The sequence below is a fragment of the Corvus moneduloides genome, chromosome 8, assembly GCF_009650955.1.
Source record: "Corvus moneduloides isolate bCorMon1 chromosome 8, bCorMon1.pri, whole genome shotgun sequence".
NCBI classification, from domain to species: Eukaryota; Metazoa; Chordata; class Aves; order Passeriformes; family Corvidae; genus Corvus; species Corvus moneduloides.
Window position 1 is genome coordinate 17,391,137 of NC_045483.1, and position 26,640 is coordinate 17,417,776.

The 26,640-nt window shown below is 41.7% G+C and overlaps 2 protein-coding genes across 6 annotated transcripts; one reads left to right on the top strand and one right to left on the bottom strand.

The window, feature by feature from the left end:
- The first annotated feature begins 988 nt into the window (after window positions 1–988).
- On the top strand, window positions 989–12,842 carry ANKRD22 (ankyrin repeat domain 22). Of its 3 annotated transcripts, none has more exons than XM_032116538.1 (6): window positions 989–1,236; window positions 7,399–7,590; window positions 8,369–8,476; window positions 8,792–8,869; window positions 9,716–9,814; window positions 10,581–12,842. In XM_032116538.1, the coding sequence occupies exons 1-6, from the start codon at window positions 1,201–1,203 to the stop codon at window positions 10,656–10,658; spliced, it is 591 nt and encodes a 196-aa protein (XP_031972429.1). In that variant the 5' UTR covers window positions 989–1,200; the 3' UTR covers window positions 10,659–12,842. The 3 variants fall into 3 exon arrangements, with proteins under 3 accessions (XP_031972429.1, XP_031972430.1, XP_031972428.1); XM_032116539.1 differs by having other exon boundaries at window positions 991–1,474; XM_032116537.1 differs by lacking the exon at window positions 989–1,236 and having other exon boundaries at window positions 6,484–7,590.
- Window positions 12,843–12,971: 129 nt separating this feature from the next.
- LOC116447392 (lysosomal acid lipase/cholesteryl ester hydrolase-like) lies at window positions 12,972–25,812 on the bottom strand. Of its 3 annotated transcripts, XM_032116533.1 has the most exons (12): window positions 25,658–25,812; window positions 23,840–23,948; window positions 23,073–23,258; window positions 22,153–22,291; window positions 20,735–20,849; window positions 19,478–19,676; window positions 18,743–18,852; window positions 17,087–17,223; window positions 16,365–16,505; window positions 15,161–15,232; window positions 14,202–14,270; window positions 12,972–13,213 (listed from the first exon to the last, which is right to left on the bottom strand). In XM_032116533.1, exons 3-12 carry the CDS (start codon window positions 23,096–23,098, stop codon window positions 12,980–12,982), a joined length of 1,242 nt encoding a protein of 413 aa, XP_031972424.1. In that variant the 5' UTR covers window positions 23,099–23,258; window positions 23,840–23,948; window positions 25,658–25,812; the 3' UTR covers window positions 12,972–12,979. The 3 variants fall into 3 exon arrangements, with proteins under 3 accessions (XP_031972424.1, XP_031972427.1, XP_031972425.1); XM_032116536.1 differs by lacking the exon at window positions 23,073–23,258 and having other exon boundaries at window positions 25,658–25,811; XM_032116534.1 differs by lacking the exons at window positions 23,073–23,258; window positions 23,840–23,948 and having other exon boundaries at window positions 25,658–25,811.
- Window positions 25,813–26,640: the final 828 nt, after the last annotated feature.

Sequence of the window (26,640 nt, forward strand, 5' to 3'; positions counted from 1 at the left end):
GTTTTTTCAAACACTTTTTCAGATTGCCATACATTTATTTATTTTTGTTAGGAAAGGATTAATTAAAGTACTAAGTTGTTTTATGTAGCAGCTTAGTGATTCAATATTTCTTTCAACAAGTTATAGTTTATAAATTCCAACAAGCTGGTCAGTAGATGCAAGAGGATGTGAATATCTTAGGATCTGGATGTGAAGAAATACTGGTGAGGAAGACCTCCTCACCTCTGAGGTATTATTCACTGTTGTATGTCCTCAGTCCAACAGTATATTCAGCACATGCTGAAAGATCAGTCCATTGTGAGGATCCCAGTGAGTTTGTCACAGGTAGATGTTATGTCTGTTTCTTTTACATGCCAGCCTAATTTTCTTCAGATAAACAGCCAGTGAAGGGGTTAGAACTGGTGCCAGCAAACGAACACTACAGCCAGTGGTGCTGTACTACTTTAATCAGAGAGGGCTGGAGATAGAAAAAGTAATTTTATATGGTCCTCCACCTTGCTGTAGAATAAATATGAAAATTATTTGGAAATAAAAGTTCTGGAATGGAAGGCAGAGGGCTTGGATTTAAGGTGCATGCTTACATGCACGTGTTTTAAAACATGTTTTAAAATTTGCTTGAGATACATGAAACACAATTTGAAATAGAAAGGGAAAAGCTATTTTGAGGTGAATGCAGATACTTGAAATACACATGCCTTACTCGGAAAGACTGAGTGTAGTACAGAAATGCTATCAGCATCTTAACCTCAGGGCCATCAACAATAATTCCCTTCCCAATTAGCATATAAAATTATCAGGTTAAACATGAATCATATTCATTGTTTGTGCTGGGCTAGGAAGAGAACACTGAGCAAAAGCGATGAAAGAGGCCGGCCTGTTTAATTAGAGAATGAGAGGCTAGTTATACTGGGAGCTCATTAAAGGCGTGGGATGTAGTTCCTTCCCTTTTCCTGATAGGCATTTGAGGTGCTCTTGCAGAGGGTTTTGAACAGGTTTTAGTCAACTGTAGCTTGAGTCGCAGACTAGCTACTATTCTTTGTTATTTTAAGTTTTAGATTTCATGCTCTTTATTCTTTTCACTCCCCCATTTCTTTACTTGTGGAACTTTCTTCCCCTCTCTCTCCCTCCTCTCCTCGACCTGTTTTGCTACTTTCCTTTTTAGGTAACTGGAGGATGTTGTTGCAAAAATGACAAAGGAAAATGCTTGTGTGTTGTAACTTGTTCCGTAAGTCTCCCGTAAGTTGCTGTTCTCACGTTTCCCTCCCTGGGTTGGGCTTCTGAAGACAATTGTTTTATGCTACTAAGTAGAAAGCACTGAAAGGAAACGTAGCTTAAGAAAAAGTGGTATTTTAAAGTTAAATATTAACCAGATTCAAACAAGCTCAAGCGCATTTCAAGTGAGGTTAACTTGTTGGGCTGTTGAACAAGAAGGACTCCAGAGTGAAGAATAGGCATGGGTATACTCTATTCAGAGGTACGTGACCATTTTCTGCAGGTACTGGAGCTGTTGAAGGTATGGATATTCACTGGGCTTGGTTTGTTCCCTTCACAGCCTCCCATACACAGGCTTATACAGATCTGGAAGTTTTTTCCCCTTTGGAAATGTTTTCCTTTGTCTATTACAAGCTGTCAGTAGTACGGTTTATAGGAGCAAAGAAAATACAAGAACTGGTGTAATTATTGTGGCTTCACAAAGTATGTGCTCAACATTTTTTGTTGGTCTGTGTTGAGATCAGAACGATTCTGAACATGGTGCAAGCAACAAACAATTTCACAAAAAGCAGACAACTCCTTGGCTTACACTGAATACAGATAACAAAGCTAATGCTTAGAAAACCTCCTGCTGCCCCCATACTGTTTTAGGAAGGTAATATTTTTGTCTTGTCTTTATGTGTTTGTCCCCAGACTATAGTTCATTTAAAATTTTCCTGTACTTTAGCATAAATTCTACCTAAACATTATTTTTTATAAATTTCCCATTTGTATGTGTGGGAACAAATGAGGATTTTGGACCTCTGTGACTCTGAAAAGAGTGCGTTGCACTGGTGTTTCTTTTTCTGGAGATAGCATTACATAGCTGTTGCTTTTAAAGGTTACATTTCTGTGCTGAAAGCCACTCTTTTATTTTTAAAAAGCTATTCAATGAAAGCAAGTATCTTCTCCTCTTTCAGTATCACAAGGAGCTTGAATCTGTGCATTCATAAGGTGATCGGCTGAATAGACTGCCACCTATTCTGAAAGGATTTCGTGCCTCTCTCCAGACCTATTACTCTGAGATAGTATTGCAGGGGAAACCAGTGTCATCTAGCTTAATTACACTGGTGTTTAAAGAATGGTCAAATCCTGTCTATATTTTTCATGATTATTAGTTAATATTTTCATATACATTCATTTTCTTTCTTTAAAAAATTTGAGATGCAATTTTCTGGGTAAATTATGGTTCATTTATACAGGATGGAAAACTAGAGAACTAAAAGTAAAAAACTTCAAGTTGCCTTTTCTGAGCAGTATGTATTGGATATTAGTGTGTTGCTCAACATCCTAAACATAATTTAGACTTTCCTGTTCAGTTCATAGCATGCTTTCGGAATAATTTTAGTGCAAAGGAAGAGGCTGTGGATTGGTTCAGAATATTTTGACATTACAAAGCATCTTTTTTTTTTTCTAAACCACTGCAAAGAGTTGATGTAATTTAGGCAATCCCCTGCAGTTCTAAAGGAGGAAGCAATTATAAAATGAAATTTCTCTCCAAGTTGCAAGACAGGCTTTACCGTCACCTCCTCTCTATTGGTTGAATGCTTTGTCCTTCATACTGTGCCTTTAACCTTTACTTCATGTGTGGTAGAACTTGCTAAATAGCTCAAGGATTATCACTAGCTCAGCAAAGTTAAGCAGAGAGAGAGATGCAAGAAACTCTGAAAATAAGCAGACAACTTCAGGTGTGGCAGTTCATCTGGATCGAGTAAACTACTAGGACCTGACATCAATCATGTTCCACAATTGATTAAAAAAAATTAAACATCAGTTCTATTATTGTCCTTCCTGACAGTGAAAGTTTTATTGCTTTTCTTGCACCCCTTATTTTGTGATCTTGTACTGAGTGGTCTCAGCCATGAAAACCCTTGCATGTCCTGTGAGTACTTCACACGTTTCCTGAAGATACTGGACAATTAACTCCTGGTCTGAAAGGTTTGCAAAAGTAGTAGTGTAGAAAGACAGCTTTTAAATACTCAGTCACTGGCATATCTAATATTCAAACTCTTCTTTTCAGTCTCCAGTGCATGCCCACAGGTTTTTTTTCAGCTGGGCATACTGAGCTCTAGTTCATGGTTAGCCCTGATGCTATGGATGGGAAAATGCACCACTGGTGAGGGAAGAAGATGTTTGGTGTTGTGATTCTCTTTTTTTCCCTCCCTTCCAGTGGTTTTGTGCAATGTCACACTGTCAGGTTCATCCCGTGCACCTTGTCTGAATGCTGGGTGGTGCTGCAGAAGTGTGAATGAGAGCAGAGGTGAAGGGCTTTGCTGCCAGACATTCCAAAGAGTCACTCTCTTCCTCGTTACCCAAGCTGGAATTCTGGGTCCTACTGCCCCTCCCTTCAGACCTGAGCCCGTATCTGTATTGGGTGCAGTGTTTGCTGTGCCTCTGCCAGGTCTGCCCTGTGGCATTATGGAGTGGGCTGGGTCTGTTTGAGTTCCCTGGGGTGATCAGGACACTGAGATTTATAAATGATGTGATGTGGGCAAGAGTAGCCACCCGTGTCTTGGACTGCAAACCTCTCCAGAACCTGAGAAATCATTTCCCACTGATGCTTTCTTCAGAATTTGTTGTTGTGAGAGCACTGGCCTTTTCCTCTCACACGTCCCTAAAGGAGACACCATAGACATTATGTCCGTGCTCCAGTTTCCAGTGCATCTCTGGGAACAAGGGAAGCTGCAGGGGCTCTCCTGGCAGTCCTCCACCACCATCAGACTTCTGCTCTCGTAGTACTGCTCCTCGCCACAGCTGAGCATGAGCCTGAGACAAGAACTTTGGGTCTTTGCATATGGCTTGCACTTTGCATGTGAAGCCCAGGTATTCTGAATATTATCCCATAGGTTTATTTCTCTCTTGTGTATGATGGGTGGATAACAATAACATAGCAACAGTAATAACCATAACACAAATCTGAAGCTGATTGTTGAGCTGTATCACTACCGAGGCAATCTTCTAACACTGTAGAAAACTACGTGAGATCTTCCAGTCTTTTATCCTCCAGGCTTTTCTGTAGACTTAAAGGGAATATGTTTTCTTGGGTTTTGGATGGAATCTGCTGCTTGTACCTAACACCGTTCTAACTCCATACCTGGCCTCCCTGCTGATACTCCAGACAGGTGCTGTCTGTCTGTTTGTAAGAAATCCTATTAATGTCTTATGAGAAAAGTTTGGAGAACTGTTTAAAACAGTCTCAAGCATAGGTAGTCATCCTTTAGATAGGGCTGCCAGAGTGACAACCCAAAAAATTGAGAAGTGGAAAAGAGATTTCTGACTGAGCCTTCACAACCACAGAAATCCTGGCACATGCCCAAACCCCACCCTGGGGCCAGGCAGGTTTTGTGTCCATTTTGTTGCTACTGGAAGCCTGTTTTGTTACTTTACTCTGCTTATGAATATAAATATCTTTCTAATTTTCATGCTAAATTTCTTGGTCAGATATACCACCTTTTTACCTTGTTCTTTGAAGTTAATTAGCTCTTCTCTAACACTGACCCTTTAATATATTTTGGAACCGCTACAATGCTGTCACTCCATAGCCCAGCTAAGCAAATCAATCTTTCTTCAGGCTCTTCATATTCCTCAGGTGCAGAGATGTTTCATGCTCCTGCCATAGTCTGACCTCATTTTTGGACTCAAGTGACAAGAACTGTATACACTCTGCCAGTTAAGTGTCTTCTATAACATCTCTTTCTGTGAGAGAGGGTGTCTATTATAACATTTGCCTTTCTTAGATGAGTGACTCATTGCCGCCTATCTGTAATTTTTCTTATTTTTATACTTTCATAAAACATTTTTTTAATCCTTATTGTTATTGATATCAATATCATGAACTTCTAGCTGTTTGTACTGCTTTGTTCCTTCAATATTCTGCTACTATGTTTGCTCTTCCAGCAGTGGAGTTATGTTTGCCAATTTGGGAGGTATATTACAAGTTTAGCCTGTGGGACTTTTCACCTTTCTTTGACTATAAGGTATTTTCAAGAATACAAACCAGCAGAGTGGGCCTCAAAAAAATCCCACACAAACAGGAAAAAAGTTTGTGTTGCTTTGTTGTTTTTTTTCTTTAAACGTGAGTGGAACATGTTAATGCAGAGAGTATAATTTCTACAAAGAATCCCCACTTCAGGGGAATAATAGTGATTAAAAAATACTTTAAATACATCAGTTACCCAGGTATTAGTTGTTGAAATGGATGAGGACTGTTTCCTTGCATTCTCTGTGCCCTGGATGTTTTCTGAGAACAGCTGGTTTTGGTGGGTGAAAGAGTATGCATGACTTATGTGTGCTAGTCTCTGTACATGACTTCAGCCCCAAATAATGTGGTCTCTTAGGGAGTGGTCTGTGTGGCACCATTTTTCATGGCTCTAGAACTAAGTTCAGCAGTAGTGTAAGGTTTAGAAAAAGATCCCACGGGTCAATGAGAGTATCAGTCAGAAATGCCTTGGGTTTAACTGCCTAGCAAGTTAAAGTCTTGGAGGCAGTACAGAAAGAAAAGCAAAAAAGCATATCCTTTGGTGCCATGAGCTGCTGAACTAGCAAGAATCAGTCTAAAAAGGAGTAAATTTATGTGGTAAATGACTGGGATTTGAGCAGGTGTTCAACCAAAGAGCAAATCTCCCACATCTTTAAATAAGCAAAGCAATCCTAAAAACAGGAGTAGTAGGGAAATCAGAGGTGCAGACAGACTCCACATGATCTTCTCTTTCCTGGACATGAAGATACAGTACTAGACACCAATAAGACAGAGAGCAAGGTTTTAGAGAGAACTGATCTTTTAGTTGGCACCTGTGTGGAAGTCACCCCAAAAGGGACTTAGAAGAGGTTTTTTTCCTCAAAGTCGTTAAAACAGTTCTGGTTCCAGTGAAGTGAAAAGCAGAAAATGGTATACATAGGCTTCTATAAGAATACAGACGGATGTGCAAATTTAAAATGTGACATGTGTTCTTTGTAGATTTTTGTCTGACATAATAAAAACAAAACAAGAAGTGGTGCAAGGTCTGGTAAGCATGTAAATACCTTCTTTGGAAACAAATCACTTCTCTTATACAGCTGTCCAGAAAACTAAGCAGTAATGATGCTGGAGATAAACTTGTGTTGTAGATCAAAATCTGACTAAAACAGTGTAAAAGAGATGAATATTTTTAAGGCAGGAAGGCGTGGGGATAGGGGGGAGGAGGGGGGGAGGAAGCTAACTGGAGGAGTGAGGAAAGAGCTCAGAGTTCAGGACTAGATCTTTTTCATGCAGAGTATTTAGGATGTGAAAAAAGGAGAATGGAGAAGAAAAAAATTGCAGATATTATTTAAAGAAAATTTCTATTTTGGAAAATGTTGGGTAAAATCCTCAGTATCAAAGAAAAGAAAAAGACTTATTCTCTTTTTGACTGGAGACCTCAAATTCTACCAGTCTGCCCCACCTCTAAATGTTATTTTCTGCCTGTACTAGGCTGTTAGAAGCTCACAGTACTCCTATCATTCTCAGCTTCTCGTCAGTCTCTTGCTGCTGGAGAGGGAAGGAATTGCAGTTTAGGTTAAGGATGTGCAGAAATACTGAGCAAAGACCTGACCAGCAAGAATTTTGCAAAAGCCAAGCAGGATCCGACCTGTGGGCACACAGGCATGAGTTTTTTAGGTACCTCAAGGTCTAGAAGAGAAACATTGGTGGGGGCTTGGTTTTTCAACTTTCACCTGCAGGGTGGTTCTCTTCTGAGCACGGATGAGTCAGGAGCGGTTCCTTCTATTCATCAGTGCTCATCCAAAGGGAAACTCTGATGCAAACTCAGAGACGTGGGCTTGTCCCTGCTTGCTGCTTAATGCAGTGACCAGCTCCTGTGAGAGTGGAAGCCGGTTTTGGTTTTTTTTTCCTAATGGCTGCAAGTAAATAGGATTTATTTCTTGGATTATAGAAGTAGCATCCAAAATGAACAGAAAATCCATTCCATTGTGCAAAGGCTGTGACTTCTGGGGCTGAGGGCTGGGAGCTCTGTAGCAGCTGCAGGAGTGTCTCCTACCATCATCTTCTGGAAGGCACCAAGAACTACAGCCTCTGTCAAGTATTTTGGGACACACATGTAGTAAGCCAGAATGGGAAGTATGGATGTCTTAGTGAAACACGTGCTGATGCATATTATCTTCTCACTTCAGCCCATCTGTCAGGCAGCTTACAACAACGATTTCAATAAAGTTCATCTCCTTTTGGAGCGCAACGGCAACTATCTGAATGTCCAGGACAGCTTCAGTGGAGACACCCCTTTAATTTGTGCATGTAAACAAGGAAACAACAGGATAGTTAATTATCTTCTTAGAAAACATGCTGATGTCAACCTCAGAAATAAGGTAAGTGGCCACTGACTCTTCCTTTGCAGTGACTGTTCCTTCAGATTCTTGGAATGCCAGTGGGGACACTGGCAAGCACAGACAAACCTCAAGTTTGTTTCCTACTGAGGCATGTATGGAGAAACAGGTGAAACAAAAAAGCTTCTCTGCTTATTTGGGGCCCTGTGTAACTTAGTTTGTCCATCTCCGTTTTGACAACCTGTAGCAAGTTTAACACTGTAGCATGCTTTACAGCCCTGCCCTTTAGTTGCTTTGGTATATTTGGTATTCAAACATTTTTTTTTAAAACTCTGTTCTCAATAGGAATCTGTGTTGGTTATTGCTACTTTCCTGTATTTCCCCAGTGTCCCAAAGGAGACGTCCTAAGGTCTCACATGTCCTTGCTTCAGTAACCAGCACCTCCGTAAGAAGGGGGGCTGTGGCAATCCCTCCTGCTGGTTTAACTTGCTGTGAGGCAGCAGCAGCCACATGAGATACCCACTCTCTCCTTTGAATCTCTGCAGCCAGGTCGAAGTTTGCCCATGTACACATGGAATCCTTTGGATCCCACATCCTCCTTGCACGTGTAGTCTGATTTCCATGACTGTCTATGTGTTAAACGTGCCTCTACTTGAAAGAAGCAAGATGCATGTGTCTATTTCTGCTTGAAAATCACAGCAGTATTCCTGTTAGATAGTCTAAAAGAAAGCTTGTGGAATTTAAAATGGTCTACTCTTATCAATATTAAACAAAGTGAGGTCACTGAATCTGGTACTAATCAGAGTTATTTTGTGTTTAGAAGGACCGCACTTGCCTCCATTATGCTGTGAGGAAACGGTTTACCTTCCTTGACTACGTGCTCATCATAATCCTCATGCCAGTTATGCTTATTGGATATCTTCTCATGGTGAGTCTGGATGGAAGAAGGAATGACCCTGTATCTTTCCCTCAATCACATTTTTCATGGTAGTATTTCAGGCCAGGAACATGTATAGAATATGGGCTGCTTTCTTAAAACCGGACTGAACGTGTACAACAGAAGGAGCAGGGATTTTGCTGTGAATGTAGCTGATGAAGGACAGAATTGTATTGCTGCATCAGTCTGGCATTTTCAAAGACCACTCCTCTTTTTGGAAAAAACACGGTATTTAGCACAAATGTACTTAAGACTATATGCAGATGAACTGTTTTTCCGTGTAACTCTTTCTCTTGCACCAAACAGGTCTCAAAGACAAAACAGAATGAACACCTGGTCAAGATGTTGCTTAGAGCTGGAGTCGATGTGAATGCTACAGACTCTGTAAGTGGGTTTATACAAATGCAAATGTGGCTCACACGCAGGCAACAATACTAAAAACAGACTACAGAACCTTCTAGCAACATAGTTGGAGTAGGAGCTTCGGGAACTGAACTGACTGATGTACCAGGAAGACTCAGTGTTTCCCCTTGACAGTTAGGCAATAGTTTTGTAATGTATACAGAAGTAATTCCCCCCTGATCAACTATTCTCCCTTTCTGACCAATGCCCTCATAAGGGAATCCAGGCAAACTGGGCTGAGGTACTGATGTATTAAATATTTGATTCTTTAAAGATTCGAGAGATATAAGCATCTGAGTTTATCAGCATTTATAAGTTTTTGAACTGGAACAGATTTGTGGGCTACAAGGCAAGACCCTGTGTCTTCTCTTGGTCTTCAGAGTGTGCTGATCTTCCCTACACAGAGTTATGTATCCACTAGCCTACCTGGGTGTGGTAAAGAGCTCCTCTACTCTAAGGCACAAAAGGAGAAACCCCAATTTTATCAGCAACCAAGTTCTAAAACACTGAAGTGCAAGCAAACAGTATAGTTTAAGACATAGTTTCTGAGACCAAGATTATGGAATCCTCCAAAATTATTGGCTTCCTGCTAATGTGTCAAACCCGTTTTAGCAGTTGCATCCCAGGGAAGGAATGATTTTTTTTCGTTCCTGTTGTTCTCATGATAATGTATTTGTTTTTCTGTGTAGTGTATTGTGACAGAAAATGGTATGTGTGTTCTGTATCCAGCTGTTAGGGGGAAAATGATACAGGTAGTCCTACTTAGCTAAGGTCTACTTAAGAAGTTTACTATAGAAATAAAACTCATCTGCTTCTGCTTCCCTTCAGTCTGGCAGCACAGCTCTTCACTATGCTTGTGAAATGAAAAACCAGGCAGTCATTCCTCTACTGCTTGAAGCTCATGCAGACACTTCTGTAAAGAATCAGGTAAGAAGGTGGAGTTGATAACTGTATTTGCTCCTCATGGTGATGAACCAGTAAGTACATTGTAGGCTTTAGCAGTGTAGGCACAGTAGTTTAAGGAGAAGGGTGCACAGCTTCCTGGCAGCCAATTTGTTTCCTGTTTGGTATGAAACATTTGTTCCATTGCCTTTATTGACAAGAGCAACTTCAAAGTATGAAACCTTCACTGCTGGATTTCTACCAGTAAATGCTGCCTGTGTCCCCTGGCTTAGCAGGGGCTTGGCACATCTCTTAGCTATCTTTATGTTGCCTCTTCTTAGCTCAGAGCTACTCCACAGTTGTTCCTAAGATGTAGGCTGCAGGGGAGGGATAAAAGTCTTCCTAGGTGCTTTTTGTGCCGTTGAGGACCCTTCTTCTGAAAGGCTAAGTCAAGCTGCTTCTGCCACCAGAACAGCTCAAGTCTTGCCCAAATCAATATTGACCTGGGAGTATCTGCTCTCCTGAGTTGAGGTGAGCAGTGTATTATCTATGTTGCTCTGGAAATCAAATCTTAGCTGAGCTCTGTGCACTTGGATACTACTCCCAGGAAACAGTGGAAAGGCTGTCCCTACTGTAGGGGAGGTCTCTGTTCCTGTCTTTGGCCGGAGTAGTATTAGACCCAGCACGTCCTGAAACCTTTGTTTTAGAGCAGAAGTGACATGGGACCTTACACAGGTGGCAAAGTCAGGAAATCTCTCTGTACTTGACCCCTATCTAACATATTGCAATGTATTTCATGTGCTTCTTTCAGGATGGGGAGACTCCCTTAGATATAGCAAGAAGATTACAGTTCCACAACATTGAAAGCATGATAGAAAAAGATTCTTAGCCATCAAGGACTCTCAAGCCTGCAGAAAATTACCTCATCTGACAAACCACCTTTCACAACAGCAGAAGTCCTGCAGAGGATGGGGGCTGATACTTGATAAAGACTCGGTCCACATCCACCCCTTCCTTGTTGCAGACTTGGACAATTTTGTGTGAGATTTGTCAGTACCCCAAGGCCAGGTGTGGGGTGAAAGAAGTTCATTTTATTTTACTAAGCCATGAATTATTACAATAGTGCCCAAAATATTGCCCTTCCCATCTGCTTCATCAATTTTATTGCTTGACTTCTACAGACTGTGGATTTTGAAAGCTAGCTATAAAATATCTGGAAGCCTAAACCACTGCATACAATGGTTGGCAGCCAATGCAAAAATAAAATCTCCTTTAGAGTGTGTTACTTGTTCCATAGGGTAACTAAACAATATGCTACAGCAGTTATGAAAAGTCTGGTACCCTTCCTCTTGTTATTTCTCTTTCTACAATGGGAGTGGCTGGGAAAACAGATCTCTCAGTTGAGCCCTTCCTCCTTCCATCCTTCCTACGATTTTCACACACCTTAATTCTCACTGTGTTGCTACAAAGGTAGGATTATCTTCTCTTTTTCCATCTAAGAAACAGCAAAAAGAGATTCAGTGCCTTGCTGGAGTCCATAAAGAAATTCAATTCCCAGATCACTTTAATGCATTAAGAAGTAGTAATGAAAATATGTTTGGCTCAGAGAAACAGGTCTCTGGACTACCTTTCCAATATAAACAGTGTACTAAAAAAAAGAGTCAATAAATGAAATGCTGTTGATGGAAGCCAGATGTATCCTTCCCATGGGACTAGACAGGACAGCATGCTGTACAGAGTGGCGCATGCAGCAGGGGATAATACCAATCATAGTAATAATATATCCATGAGTCTTCTCTTGCATAGGTGAAGGCAGAAGAAAACCTGCAGTAGTGAGCAATCTATTAGAATGGCCCAGTGCTTTGTGATTTAATAATGCAGCAATAAAAGGGAGACTCTTTGTACACTGCTGTATTGTGCCTCCTTGGTCTAATGGATCTTTATTTTTTGGACAATTTTGACCTTTTCCTGTAAGCTGTCAGAAGTGCAGAACATAGGTGCTGTGATCAGCACTGCTAATGGGTGCTACAGTTGGTGTGTGGACAAGCTGGTGTATTTTTCCTGTGTAAAAAGACAGATCTGTTTTTCAGTGTAACTCCAGCTACAAAAGGTCTTGTCTGGACAAGGTGAGCTTGAGGCTGCAGCCAGAAACACCCCACAAAACAAAGCTCCTTGTTGGAGCCTGTAATAATGAACACTTTGTGTGTAACCTGGGGACAGACACTCCAGAGCAGCTTGTAGATGAGAAGATGGGAGGCACTTGCATGGATTATGAAGCCACCATCTCTTAGGCCTAATGGCCATAAAGGGAGAACATCCAACTGCTTTCCCATGGTTTAGGAACTGCTTGAATGAAGAATGGTCCAGACACAGAGCTGTGTAAAAGTGAATGCTGACAGCTCAGAGTGCTTGCAACAGCTTCATTGCCAGCATGAAGAATAATTCATAGGGTGGAAGTTCTGTTTCCTGGAGTGCACCTTGCTGGATGGGTCTACATCTCCATATTCCACAGCTGCCGTCCGTGGTCTTTGAAACTGTGAGGGGTTCAGAGTGTTTTAACAAATATTTGGGTGATTTGTAGGCATGGAGGACAGAGGAATACATCTACAAATTTTTAAGGTTGGACTCCTTGATTCTCACTGCTTAATGTTTGGTAGTCATCTATTGTCTGCTCAGTTTCTTGTGCTTGAAGATCTTTGGTTGTGTTGACATTAAAGGGTAATTTGAAGAGGGAGAAAAAAAAGCCAAGTTCTCTGTCAAGGGGATCAATAATTTAATTTAAACAAAAGTATTCATTTCAACAGAGAAATGATCGAATCACACTTTTGGGTCTCCATAGGAAGACAAAAACTGGGCATGAGAATGGGTACATAAGATATATATGAGAACAACAGAATTCAGGCTTAGAAAAATTAGTCTCGTAGAAATAAAAACTGTTGAAATTCAGTGATCCCTGCAGTATGTACTCAAATATATAAATATTTTCAGCTTTCATTCTTATATACCTCAAACTTTCCAGGAAGATAGCAGTCACAATAACACCATGGAAAACCTCTAATTATGAGGAAAGCAAGAAATAAATAAGAATAAATAAATACCTATACAGGTATCCATTATGTGTGTCTGTGTGTTTAGCTCTTCCCCAGATATCACCCTTATTGCCAAAGAGAAATTTTGGAGGTTTTCACAATCAACACTCTGCTCATGGTTTCAAAAATATTTTTTCATTAGTTCAATGATTTTCAGATACATTTTCTCAGTTGCATCAAGGCCCCAGATGAAATCAAGATGTCCCCATGCAGGAAAATGCTCATGATAAATGAGATTAGTGATCCGAGGAAGTAGCCTTGCCATGTCTTTTGGGTCTGCAAATTTGTCCTCTCCACCACTCCAAACAGCAGTTGGTGTCCTTATCTCCTCTATCTTGTACACAGGAGGAGCAGTCTGTGGGACAGGGAGGAGAGCTGAGTGAATGCTGTTGTAGCAGAAGCTGTGTTTAGAGAAAGGTTTCTGTGCAAGCATCTCTCTTGGCTTTTTTCTTCTGCACTGCCTACAGTCAAACCATAAGGATGAAGGCCACCCTCTTATTGTTCATTGCCCTAACCCCAGTCCCTGTCTATGGAATAACCCATCCTATTCCTGTTCTTTCTATAAAGCATGGCTAAGGGTTGCCTTGCAGATTGACTCCAGCTTGCACTCCTCAGAGGTGTGGGCAGGGAAAGAGGAGTGTTGGTATTTATCTGTGATGGACTGCGGAGATTTTTCCTGTGTATATTCAGAGTGGGAAGATCTATAAGTTTTTTGGGGGCATGAAGTGCAACTTTTGGTCTTAGTTTTTATGCTTGGAATTTAAGTGCCAAGGAAATAATTTGGCCATTTATAATTTCAATCTAGAAAATTTCTGAGACAGTGTGCAAGATAGAAGTGGCTGATTGTAGCTCTAGAGCCTTTCTGTTTGTGAAAAGCAGCGTTTTGGTACAGCACAGGACACTGCAAGTCAAATGTGCTGCTTAAAAGTGAAATGATTGCCAGTCCACTGGAGAGGTCACTGTAGCTCTGAGATCCACTTCCTCTCTTAAATGAAAGGCAAACTTTGAGGATTTTTGGGGTAGTGAAGAGCTCTGTGCTCACCCAGTCCTAGGACTTGGGTGTGGTTCTTATTCATTTTTGCAATGACGTGTAAGTTAACATGTCACTGGGCACACCCCTGCATTGGTAGGGGAGGCAAAATGAACTTCTGTTAATTGTCTGCAGGGTCTATCTCTGCCTTGTTTGTGAATAGGCTTTTACACTTGTGTGTGACTCAGCTGAAACATTATCTGAGACCACTCTCCCCCTTGTTAGTACTCACAGGCGCTAAAATTTGAATTTTTCTATTTCTAGTTTTACCAAGACCCAAGGAGGAGTTCTCAGGGAAGCCATTTTGCCTTACCTGGTTGTATTTCTTCATGTTTTCCTTAGAGCCATAGTCATAAGCTTGAAACTTGTCTGTATGTGCTACCTTTTAAAAGAAAATACAGAATAAAAGTGATGAGAGATGAAGAAGTAGAGTGAAGGAGGGATATTCCTGCCTGTGAGTTAAGCCAAGGCTCAGGTAGTGGACTGTGAGTTACTCCCATACATTCCTCTGGCTGCAGGCTTCCAGGGTGCTGAGGATAGATCACAAGGTAAGTGGCTTCCTTGCCTTTTCTCTTGCTAGATTTCTGTCCTGATCCTTATATTCCAGCCTCAGCATATTTTATTACTTAAACTCTTGTTTTACTACCTTAGGTACCTAAAGTTGGGGTCCCTATTTGTCATGCAGAGTTGGGTTCAGTTGTCACATGGAAAGAGAACCTGGGTGCCTATGTGTCAGGGCTATTACAAGTCTAGTGCAATATGCCTTGTAGGACTGGGGAATGAATACCTGGAGGTGTTTTGTTTGTTTTAGTAATTTAATTCTTTGCACAAACATGACAAGTAATTTCATTTGTGAGTGCTGTGTAATAAAGGGTGATAGAAAGTCAGTGTCTATTAGTTTAGAAAACCTTTGCTTCAAGGATTTAAGTAGCTGGGTATGTGCTAAAAATCTGTATGGTGCATTGTCTTTGCTATTTTATCTTCCTCTATCTGTCTTTGCTTTTTATGCACTTGATTTTGTTAGAGGCTGGCAAAATAGACCATAGAGTCACTAGCTGTCCAAGTTTTGTGTTCATTTCCTGCTGGGAATGCTTGTCTTCAGGAGCACATCTATATTCTAGACCGCATTAAATGTGCAGGTGTTCAAGGCAGTAGGTGAGAAGGTACGATGGTAATTTTCCCAAATCCAAAGCCTCTGGATTTTCCTGCAGGCTGTCAGTTGCATAAAAAGCAGCAGTAAGAGACTGTTTACATGTCAATGTACAGTTATACCTGTTGCCAATGAATAATGTTCTGTACTGATGTTCCAGCAGGGGAATGTCCTACGTACACATCTATTCGACTCTGGAGAGAAAGCAGAAATCTTATAAAGACAGAGATCCAGTGCTGTGACAGAATAAAATTGTGAAGGAAGTGAGTTTCTAATATTAAAGAAGTCAGCTTACAAAACATTTTTTATAGTTCTGTTAAGGAGGTGTTCCAATTCCATCTCCCTGGATTCTTCCTCAGCTATGTTATCTTGCACTGAGAACCACATTAGTGACTTAAGCAAGGCAGGAAATACCCTTAATGGTTTAGCTCTGCAATTCAAAAGCTGCTATTGCTTTTGCATTGAACCTTTGATTCCAACTGCTTTCCCATATGTACTTTTAAAAAGGATTATAGATGAAAAAAATGGGCCCAGTTGTTACAGATACTGCAGTAATAAACATTATACAGGCCAGCTTTTGCATACTTTCGCCACTGTAAAGGGGACTGGCACCACAGTGTTCACAGATTGGCAAACAGAGGGAAAACTCTTCTGTCTCTCCTGTCCCCTCTGAGTGATGCACAAGGGTTTGTGAATCCCACTGTAGGTGTGCTGCACTCCTCAGCACAGTGGAAAGGCTTTCTGTAGCTCTACACCTTGTGGATTGAGCTGTTGGGCCCAGTTCTAAGGTCAACAAAACCAAGAAAATGCCCCTTACAATAGTCTTTGGGACCAAGTTTTGGTGCAAATAGTCTGAAAATTAAGAAAGAGAGTTTTTTCCCTGTCTTTTAAGTATTTCAGTGTTCAGAGGACCCCCAGAGTCTATACACTAAGGAAGGAAACTGGCAACTGTATTGCCAAGAACTCTGACTTCATCACTCATTGTCTCTTTTTAAAGAACATCTGTGTGTGACCAAAATCTGGTTGGCTTAGCCCCAAAAGAGGGTAAATCTTGATATATGCAATATAGCTCCAATTTGGACTCAGTTCTTTCTTTCTGGCATTGGAATGTGCCTCGTTGTTGGTCCCACCCATCCCTAGCCCTAGCCATGCTGCTGCTGTTGGCAGTACACAATGTCCTGGCATTCCCTCAGCCTGCTGAGAACTGTGCTGTGGTTTAGGTGTGTTTACATGCGTGACGGTAACCAGACAAGGATGGAGTGCACAAATGTACCTTCCAAAATCCCTTTCGTTTTACCATGAGTAGGTGTTCTTGCATATGCTTACCGTGTTGATATTTTTGATGCTGCCTCCAGCTATGTAACACAGAACATGGGCACAAAACTTATCCAGGCTTGTACAGAGCTGTGTCACGGGTCCTTTCAGAAATTCGATCTGGTGCGCGACTCCTTTGCAGCCAAGTACTAACTGAGGGAAAGGAAAAGTGCAACACCTTTTTTTCTTCTTACAGAAGAATTTTATGCAGGAAATTGTTGTTAATAGCCTAGCCTTCATAACACAGTATTCAAAGATTGCTGGAACAGCTTACCCTCACAGTACCCCTCAAAATACCCCATTTCCCATAGAGCTAATTTATTCTTCCTCCTTCATATTACTATCACCAATCCTTGAGGAAGCCATCCTTCCATTTCTAGTGTGCTGACCTTAATGCCAACTCCTTTTTAAAGTCCCAGAGATCATCATGTCTGTTACTGCAGTTCTGGTTTAGTTCCTCCTGCATGAGGCCAGCAAAATTTTAGTTAAACAGCAGGAGTTCTAAAACAAGACAGTGTTTCACAAGTCTCCTACTTCACTGGGAGCTGCTGCTACAAGATTAATATCCTGACTATTTTCCCCACAGGATTTGGGAACAGAGTTTTTGAGACCACTCAATTCATCCAGAGCTCAGTGTCAGCATGTCACTTGTTTGGGAATGCTTGGTCTCAGGCTGAGTGAACCCTGCGAAGGTTAGTGAGGCATTGGACCTCTTAGAAGAAAAAATTACATACCCTGAGCAGTGGTTCAGGAAAATTTGTTAACTTAATCAGAGGGCTTGTAGCATGTGAGCATACAGTTACTGGGCCCACAGCAAAGAACACTTTCACCCGTTTAGCCAGCTCAGGGTATGTAGAAAATGCTATGAAGCCTGCAAATACAAAAGAGACAGGCTGAGTTAGTGAAGATATCCTCCACAGACAAATTAAAGACATAAACAGCAGATAGCAAACAAGAAATGATAGTAGATTTTCAGCCCATTGTCTGTTGTTCATGTTTGTGCTGCATGTTTTACTCAAGAAAAGTGTTGGAGCTAAGTCCTGAAACTAATTTTATTTAGGAGGCAAAGTTCATTTTGAGGTTTAGAGCATGTCTGGGCATTGTCATTATCAGAACAGTTTTTGTAGGCAACATGTCAGTGAGGTTTTGGAGATAACACCAATTCCCTCTAAAGTTCAAGGAGCTCTCATAAAAAATGAGTTTTTCTAATTAGAGTCTCTAAAGATCTATGCATGTTTATGCTTTCACGAAACTATAGAATAATTAGCTAAATAGTGGGAGCTTTGTGTGTTTTCAAGCAATTATTTGCATCATAGGCAGATGAAGAAAATCTAGATGGTTAGTTTATTTTGCCGTGAGGATCTTTAAATGCTCTTACGAGAGGCAAAGAAAAAAATGGTCAGAATTTGTAACAATATATGATTTTTCCACATTTAATTTTCTTTTTTTCTGGGTTGTTTACACTAATGAACTGACAGTTGCTACTTTCTAATCTATGTTCATTCATGGATCTTACACATAAACCATAAACACCAAGAACTTTCAACTGATGCTAAAAGAAAGTTAGCTGCATTTAGGGGCCATGAACTGAGTAATAACAAAAGCTGCACCTAAGAAAAAATAAACTACTAATATTTTTACTTTCCTAATTTTTGGTCTCTGGCACTATGTTTTTAAACAGCAATGTGGCCAGTTACAGCCACTCATGAACTACGATTTAAGTTGTAAGATTGACACTAAGTCATGACTTAGTAATGTTGAGGTTATTTTTCCTTGCCTTCAAGCAATTTAATTTAAATTAATGTATTCATTTAGATTATTTTATGGACTGTTTCATCTTTTTGATTTTTCAATCCTATTCACAAGAACAAGCTCCCCAAGGAAGTGTTCACAGCACCAGTTCTGACAGAGTTCAAGAAGTATTTGGACACTGCTCTCAGGCACATGGTGTAAACATTGGGGCTGGCCTGGGAAGGGCCAGGAGTTGGCCTTCAGTGATTCTTGTATGTCCCTTCCAGCTCAGGATGTTCTATGGTTCTATGATTCTAATTGTCTGTCTTAATACAGAAGAACTTCATGTAAATTCCTGTTGCTGAGAAAAATACCCAATGCCAGTACCAGAAGTACCCAGTAAATGACCATTTCTACGTTCTATGAAATTATTTAAAAAGTTGAACTATCACTGCATCCTCTATTAAGTTTATTTGCTTATTAAGGATAACCAAATCTGATTTTAGAAAAGTTTTGCACATTTTCCAAGTCTCAACCCAGAAAAATCTCTATGTTTTTCTAAGTCTCTAGAAACTAGAAGAACAACAGAATCAGTGGGGAGAGTCACCTACTGATCAAAGAGGAACACCAACGGTTGTGAAAAATTCCCCTGATGTTACCTGAAGCTGACCCTTCCGAGTGACCAATATAGTAAACATCCTTCTGTCCGGTTTTATTCATGATGAAGTACAGCTCTGCTGGAATATCGTATTTACCCATTTCATCGAAGCTACAGGGAGAAACACAAAAAGCTGGCAGACAATTTGACTATCACAGTGAGTTACTGATTGTCAGTTTTGTTCATTGCACCAAGCAGGACCCATTGAAGGAGGAGGTTGCACAGTGTGTCTGCATCCTTACTTGAACTGGGGAAGTGGGCAGAGGGGTGCAGCTGTACAGCCTGGCTGCCTGATGCCTTGGGCTCTCTGTGGAGGAGGTGCCAGTTTCATCTGACAGCTGCAGCCCTTGGGGAACTGAATTTATTCAGTGCTTTCACCTGCACATGTTACAAAACACATTTCTCACTTGGTTGAATTCAACTGTGAGAGATCCGATTTCTAGACAAGACTGCTCAGCATGTTCCAGCTGCGGTTGTTGCTCTCCCTCTCACAGTACTGTCTCCCTTTTCCTCAGCATCCCATTTCATTTCCCAGTCTCTGAAATCTCTTCCCCAGCCCATTCTCCCAGCTCTGAGTAGTAGTGAGCATCCTTCTTTTTCTGGTTTTTTACTCTCCTGGGTTGATATAGATCCTATTCTTATGCTGGTTCAGGTAAAAGCCATCAGGCTGAAGATATCTAGTCCCCCTGGTGTTTCTATGTTGAGTCTTTTGAGTCTTTTTCTCTCTACTGAGTACCTGAACTGCCAGAACTCTTTCTGGCAGGGCTTAAGCGTCTTGTGTTTTAAAGACCAAGTGTTCCCTCTGCTGTTTCCCAACCAGACATCATAGCCAGCATCTGCGAGGAGGAAGCCCAAGCTGTTGTTGGGCAGGTTGGAAATCCAGTGAGTAGCATCTCCTAGAAAAGCATGCTGTAGGAACACGGCAGGCCTTTGCCCTGAAAAACATGAAAATATTCTTATATTGGAGCAGCAGTTAATGTGTATTTAATATTGGAGTGCAGAGTTCAGTCTGTGAGAGGTTTCCCCATTCAAGAATCTCCCAGGAGAACTATGCATAGATATTGGTTTGAGAAACCTGAAGAATTTTTTTCATGCAAGCAGAAACCATTTAATGACATTTCATAACCATTTTATGACAGGTCTGGCAAATAAAGAATTTACTGAGGATGCCTGTGCTACCTCCTCTTGCACTGGAAAGCCAACTTACAGCCCCTATGCTGAAACCATCTACTCGAAGCTGAAAACTGCTGAAGGCATAACAGTGCATGGAAGACAAAGAAAAATTAATCCAAAGAAGCAAATCCATGCTTAGGCAACCACTGAGCAAGGCTGAGACGCCCCTGATCTAACTCAGTTAGCCTCACTTTGAGAGTCCGGATGGTCCAAAGGATTTCCAAAAGAGATCCATTTAGGGGAAGGCATCCAAATAAATAATTCTATAATACTAACAAGGACTAATAGTTGAAGTAGCAGTATCCAGGGTACCCCAAAATCCAGATAGAAATTTTTATTCAATTCAGAAAATGTGATGAAACTGATGAAATGCATTTGCTTTTCACTGACTACCTGATTTCTTACCTCCTTCCTTAAGAATATCTCTGTCCTTCAGAAGCCTGGGAATTAATATTCATATGCCTAACCTCAGAGGCTTTGTAGTCAGGCTACTATTTTATATGTATATTATTTAGGTTGTTAATGCAAAACCTTCCCAAATCCAGTTTACCAGTCTACCTGCCAGACTGTTTGAGGGAAAAAAACCCCAAACCCAACCCTTGGATATAACACAATTATTAGAAAAGTTTGAAGTAAGGATAGAGACACTGAATGTGCTGACTTCAGATGGATTCAGTATTGGAGTCACCTTTCTGACTAGGTACTCTTGTGGAGACGGAAAGGTATGGAACATGCCATTGCAGGTGCAAAGGGGAAAGATGGGGAATCCATGTAAGAGTTGGCTCTCAGACCTTCCTTGTGCCCTATAACTGTGTCACACCTGTATTTTGGTCATTCCTCCCAGCGAGAATTCTGTAAACACCAAGAATGTATCCATCCTCTGTTGTAACTTCATATTCCTCGCTGGGGTATCCATGGTATCGGATAATTTCACTCTGGGAAAGCCAAAGGAGAGTTTGTTAACACGTCAGTTGTCCTGTTCTGGAGCCTAACCAAGATGAGCAGTGTGCATGTGGGATGTGCTATGGTGGTAGTGTAAGACCCTGGCCACAGAGACCATGGCTGAGAATAAACACTACAGGCCTTGTAAAAAGATGAAGCAAAGTCCTCTTCAGACCTGTTTAGGTTTAGCTGGTGGTTGTCTGGTTTTCAGCCCCCTATTATGGGACAAAGCAGAACTGTGCTGAGTGACTAACTCCCTTCTGGGAGATAGTTTGTCATGTTATGCAAGGCTGATTAGGATTGTACAATTTCTACAGATTAAAGACGCAGCCATATCTGTATAAGACGATGTCAAAAGCTGTGGGGACGGTCCATAATGAATACTTTCTTGTCAAAGTGTGGCTAGGCAAGCCATGCACGCAAGGCAAACAAGGGTGGAGATCTAGTCAAAGGAACTAATGAGACCACCTACACCTAATTATGCATGAACTCTGAGGAAATCTTTGGTGACTCAGGGCAAGGCATCTTTGATTAGTTTGCATTGTGAGAATCGGTAGAAGGGGTTCAACCTCCCTTACCACTGTTCTGAGCAAACAGTGGAAGGGCAGGCCTTTGCTTCACTTGAGATAAGAAACCAGCCTTTGCCTCCACTGCAAAGCAATTCTTCTCTGTGGCAGCCCAGACTGTTTGGATAGAAGAATCAAGGTTTCCTCAGGCTAGTGCTGGAGGGTTCTTTGTTCTCTTGCCAGGTTTGCACTCCTCCCCTTATGTAGTAGCCTGAAATACCAACATGTGTTGAGAAAGCTGACTGCAAACAGGTATCATGAGGCATAACATAGCTCCATATTTATCATATATCTGTTGGGGTTCACCCTAAATGCAGGCAGCAGAGGTCTGTTTTTCAGTTTGGTACGGACTGGAGCATGTAGTCTGTTCTCTGTCTGCAGTCCAGGGCTGAGTCTGGCTGCTGGGATCAAAATTCCACAGTCTGGATCTCCAGTGGTCCTCAGGAGGTTCTGGGGAGTTGCCTAGCCTTGGAAGCAAAGGTAGCAGACAGCAGTCCCCATTGCAGTACTATGTGTCTGTCTTCATGCAACATGCAAGAGGCACATCTGTCCCTGGTATGTTCAGAGCCAGCCCTCTCTGTGGCAGTGACCCTGAGGCAGTGGTTTTGGAAACAGCAGGGTGGGGAAACAGAAAATGCAGAAGGGGCTCTTCTTAGCTTGCTGGAAAGGACTGTTAGTTATGTAACTGTAAGGGAAGATTTAGAAAGGGAGAGAAGGTGACCCTACTTACAACATTCATGAAACATTCGGGGTCGCGACTCTTCTTACAGCGGCTTGTGTCAGCACTCGGGATGGAGGCTGCTGTGAATCCTGCTGAAAAAGCAACTCCTTGGGAGCAGAGCAGCATGAAGAGGCACCACATCTTGGGGCTGTGTGGAAGAGCACATGAAGGGGTGTTTGTGTTAGGAAGAGAGTGGTGTGGAATTCCACAGGAAGACCCAAGAGGAGTCTCCTATAGGTTGCCCGAAGTCTGCTCCCCAAGGGCTGCTGGAATAAGTACTTGTGTGAGGAGGGGCTGGCTGCAGCTCACCCTGTTTAACAGGTAGGGTTGCAGAACAGGAGAGGAAAACACCTGGGCATACCATGCCATATTCTTATGCCTGAGCACTCTGCAGATTACAAGGGAACTGAGGTTGGTAGACAGGGCCAGCTCTTGGCACGAGCCTAGCAGAAGCTTGACAAAGAAACGTGAGCACCTGAGATGACCATCACCCAGCTTGTCTGCCTTTATCAGTCTCCAACCTTCTGCCAGCAGGAGAGATGAAAGGAGAAGAAAGCACTGTTTGTTTCCTGTCTCCTCAGGAGTGAGGTGAAAGAGATTCAGGATGGCTCTCTTTAGACCTGCCCTTTCTTCCTCTGGGACTGAATGCTATTCTTGTGTCTGTCACTGGTATGCTGGGGTGAGGAATCACATAATGAAGATCATGAAGGGGCCAGGAGTAATTCAGGCACTCTGTGAGGAGGTTTAATGGACTTAAGGCAACATGCTTGCACCACTTCAGTGCCATTTGTGCTTTCCTCATAGGGTGATGTGACCCCGAACATGATAAAGTTCTGTTTGAAATCAGTTCCTCTGAGAATATGAAGGAAACAAGGTGACCATGTGTGGCTCCTCAAAATCCCCGTGAGTCAGTTCCTAGTCAGCCTTACCTTTTGGCTACCAGCCGAGCAGCCATGAGGAATAAGCAATGGATCCTGACACTGCCTTTGTTCTGCCAAGGGCCTGTCTCCGTTACCTCTTAGAAATGGTTGTCCGTAGCGCAAATCTTGTATTGGTCACAGGGAAGTGAGACCTTGCTCTTTCCTGGGATGACTGATGGTTCCAGATTAGCTTTTCTGAATAGAAATTCAGAGTGCAGTCGATCTAGCACCAGTTTATGCCAACTCCACATACAGTAGATATACTTCCCAGTTTTGGTTTTTATTTTCCAGAGCCCAGGTCAATGAGTGCAGGAACACTGCTCTCTCTGAGCTTCCCAGACTTTTTTTTCAACGAGATAATTTTGACTCAAACATCCCTTAGAAAAGAGAAGAACGGATTCTGTGACCCAGATAGTTACTGAGTGTGGTATTATAGTAAGAACTCTTTGAAAAGCAAGAGCTTGCAAGTTCAGTGCTCCTTGCTTATTCTTTCTGAAGAACTGCACAAAAAAAGATTAATCCATGAAGCTCAGTACTGTGCTTACATATTCAGGAAAAGCCACATCATACATCATACATCAAATTTTTGTTGTATGCTGTGCTTTAATGTGTGAGGAGAGAATGGCGTCTGTGAGGAGAACAGTAGCCGTCATTCTGCATGTGTATAAAGTCCATAAAGACCAGGCAGGAGACTTAAATGTTCACCAGTAGAATCCATGGGACTTAATGCCATGTAAGGCTTCAGCTCATCATGGCATCTTGTAAGATTGCCTCACCAATAATGACTGGGAACACCACTGCTCTTGCAGGCTTGGCTTCCTCAGAAGAAGAGGACACGCTTCTGTGACCATGGTGTTTTTGTGTTAGTTCACCCTCCTGTCCATCCTGCAATTAAATTTTGGTGTAATTGTCAAATATCTGCCAACTCCAGCACTGAGATACAAGCCTGCACAGTGATGGGGTTTGCAGCAGTTCCTGAGGACTTTTTGTCAGGGAAGGACTACTTGAGAGCATTCAGCCTTGCTGGGGAGATGGCAGGCAAAGGCAGCAGGTGTGTAGTCAGCAGCAGCCAGCAAGAGTGAGCTTGCACTCAAACCCAAGCTTACAGTTTTTGTTAGGAAGTTAAGCAGACTCAGGAGACAAGTCTTTCTGGAACAAGGCATTAGACATGGAGAATGCAATTTTTAATGATGAACAGAGGTTCTCATGTAGCCACATGTTTCTTGAGTCTGCTTCTAGCATAAGACGTCTGCTATGATGAGACATGGTACTCTGTGAAGCTTATTTGTACTCAGGAATGTTCAATATGAAGATCAAGAGAAAATAAGGAAGCATTCCCCATCAAGCAACGGGGAAGAAGAACAGAATTTGTGGGATGAGAGAGAACTAAACGAGGAAAATACATTTTGACTTTTAGTGATCTTCAATTTAACCTTTATATTTGACAGAACAAATTTTAAGAAGTCAAGCTTCATGAGTCATCAAACAGTTGAAATGAGGCAGCATTTGGAAACACCCAAAACTTTAAACCTAGCATCAAACCACACTTCATTAGATTTCCTTTGTATATCAAATACTTCTTAATTTTTGTTGTCAAAGCAGGAAGCCTCACAACTTCATACTCAGGCAGTGCAACACTGTTTTGCTTTCTGTTTTACTCTGTTCTAGTGGGAGTAAAATATGCCTCCCTATCCCTGCGCTGGGAATCTCAATTTGGCAAGAAAAAGTTCTACTAATATCTCAGCTTGTTTTCAAATCACTACCAAGATTAGTTGAGGCAATGAAGAGGCTTATTTAACCCTCTTGTTAAGGTAAACTTTCCTCAACGCACTCTGTGATCACCCGGCTTAGCTGGCATGGCTTATGGACTTCCAGATATTAACCTTTTACTCAAGTGCAGGGGGCCAAGTAGCATCAATCTTGGCAGGCCACTGCTCCCTTAAACTCAAGGAATAAAGACATGAACAGCTGATTTCATCCAGTGAGATGAAGTCATAAGCAACTATTGAGCATAGTGAACTATCATAAAAGAATATGCTTAGATGGTAAAAAGATCAGAGAGGCAAATGCCCTTGAAAGTTCCTCTGCATGCTTTTAAGATTTAGTGAAGCTAAAATACAAGCCATTCTGAAAATTGCCCTTCTATCCTTGTGCCTTAAGCAATCTAAAATTTATTATATAGAAGCTTTAAGGCATACACACACCGACCAGAAGAGCAACTGTGACTAAACATGCATGAGAATATGCTGCCTTACTCACTAACAAAACATACATATGCATTGAATGGAAGGAACAGGAGGTTCAGATTGCACACGTTTCAATACTTGCACATTCATTCCCTTGTTCTCAGACTGAAGAAAACAAGTAGAAAAAAATTAAATAGTTGCCCTTTTCCTTCCTTTTGTGCAGGTCAAACTTCTTTGTCTTCTAGTTCAAGCAAAGAAGCACTTCTGTGCCTAGCAATAGGCTTACAGATGAGAGAGAAAAAACACTGTTTATTTTTACTACCAGCTGCACAAGAGCAAGACATCACATCTTTATGGAGACAGGAAATAGAGAAAGAGACCATGAACGTGTATGTATAAGTAACTTACCTCTGCTTTGATTGCCTTGCTTCTGTCTTCTGCCACGGTCCCTGGTCCTTCTCCACCAGCAGACTGATCCACTGGCAGCAACCTGCGCCGACAAAAGGAAGTCAAAACAAAATGAGCAGTTCAGGGAAGCAGCTGTGAGTGTCATGAGTTGGCAGCACGTATTGTAGAGCGTGTTTAAGTGCTGATTTGGCAGTATTTCAGAAGTGGGGAAATCTTTGTGATGACAAAGATTATCTAGTTTAATCCACCACCCCAAAATGCAGCTTGGAGCAGGAGAGTGTACTGTGTACCTATAAATCAGTGGTTAGCATGTTTAGCTGGGACCTGGGTGTTACAGCTCACTGGGTCTGTGGCAGACCTTGATCTGTACTGTTACCCACCTGAGGGGCTGCTTCAAATGTAATCTTTTAAGATGAAAAAGAGGAAGTGTCCAGCTTTTCTCAACATAGTGTCTCAAGAACACTGACTCTGCAATTGCTTTTCATTTGGTTTATGTTAACTTTAACATTACAGACTGACCTAAGTCTGTTTTCCAGTGAGCAGCACAACTCATGAAACCCAGCTTATTCTGCATTAATCATACTCCAGTGCCAAGGAAGGCTTGAACATGACATGTAACTTTTCTCCCAGTGAGGGAACAAACAAGTGTTCTTGTTTATCCTAAGCCATTTTCATCACCTCTGAAAACATGGTATCTGGAGATCTTTGCTTAACGGCTGAATTAGCTGTAGACAGCCTGGGGGCTCTGTCCTCACTGAGATTGGCTTGATGACCATGGGCAGAAGGACTCGTTCCGTGTCCTTGGGCAGCTGGGCTATAAACTAAGTAGAATCCTCCTACGTGAGGATCAGCCTGTTCAGCCAATTAGCTCACAAGTGTCTTCAGAAGAGCTTGAGTTTCATCATGGATTGATGAGCATTTAGAAGAACACCAGATAAGAGGGATGTGTTCTTGGGAACACCACTGCAAACAGTATGATGCCT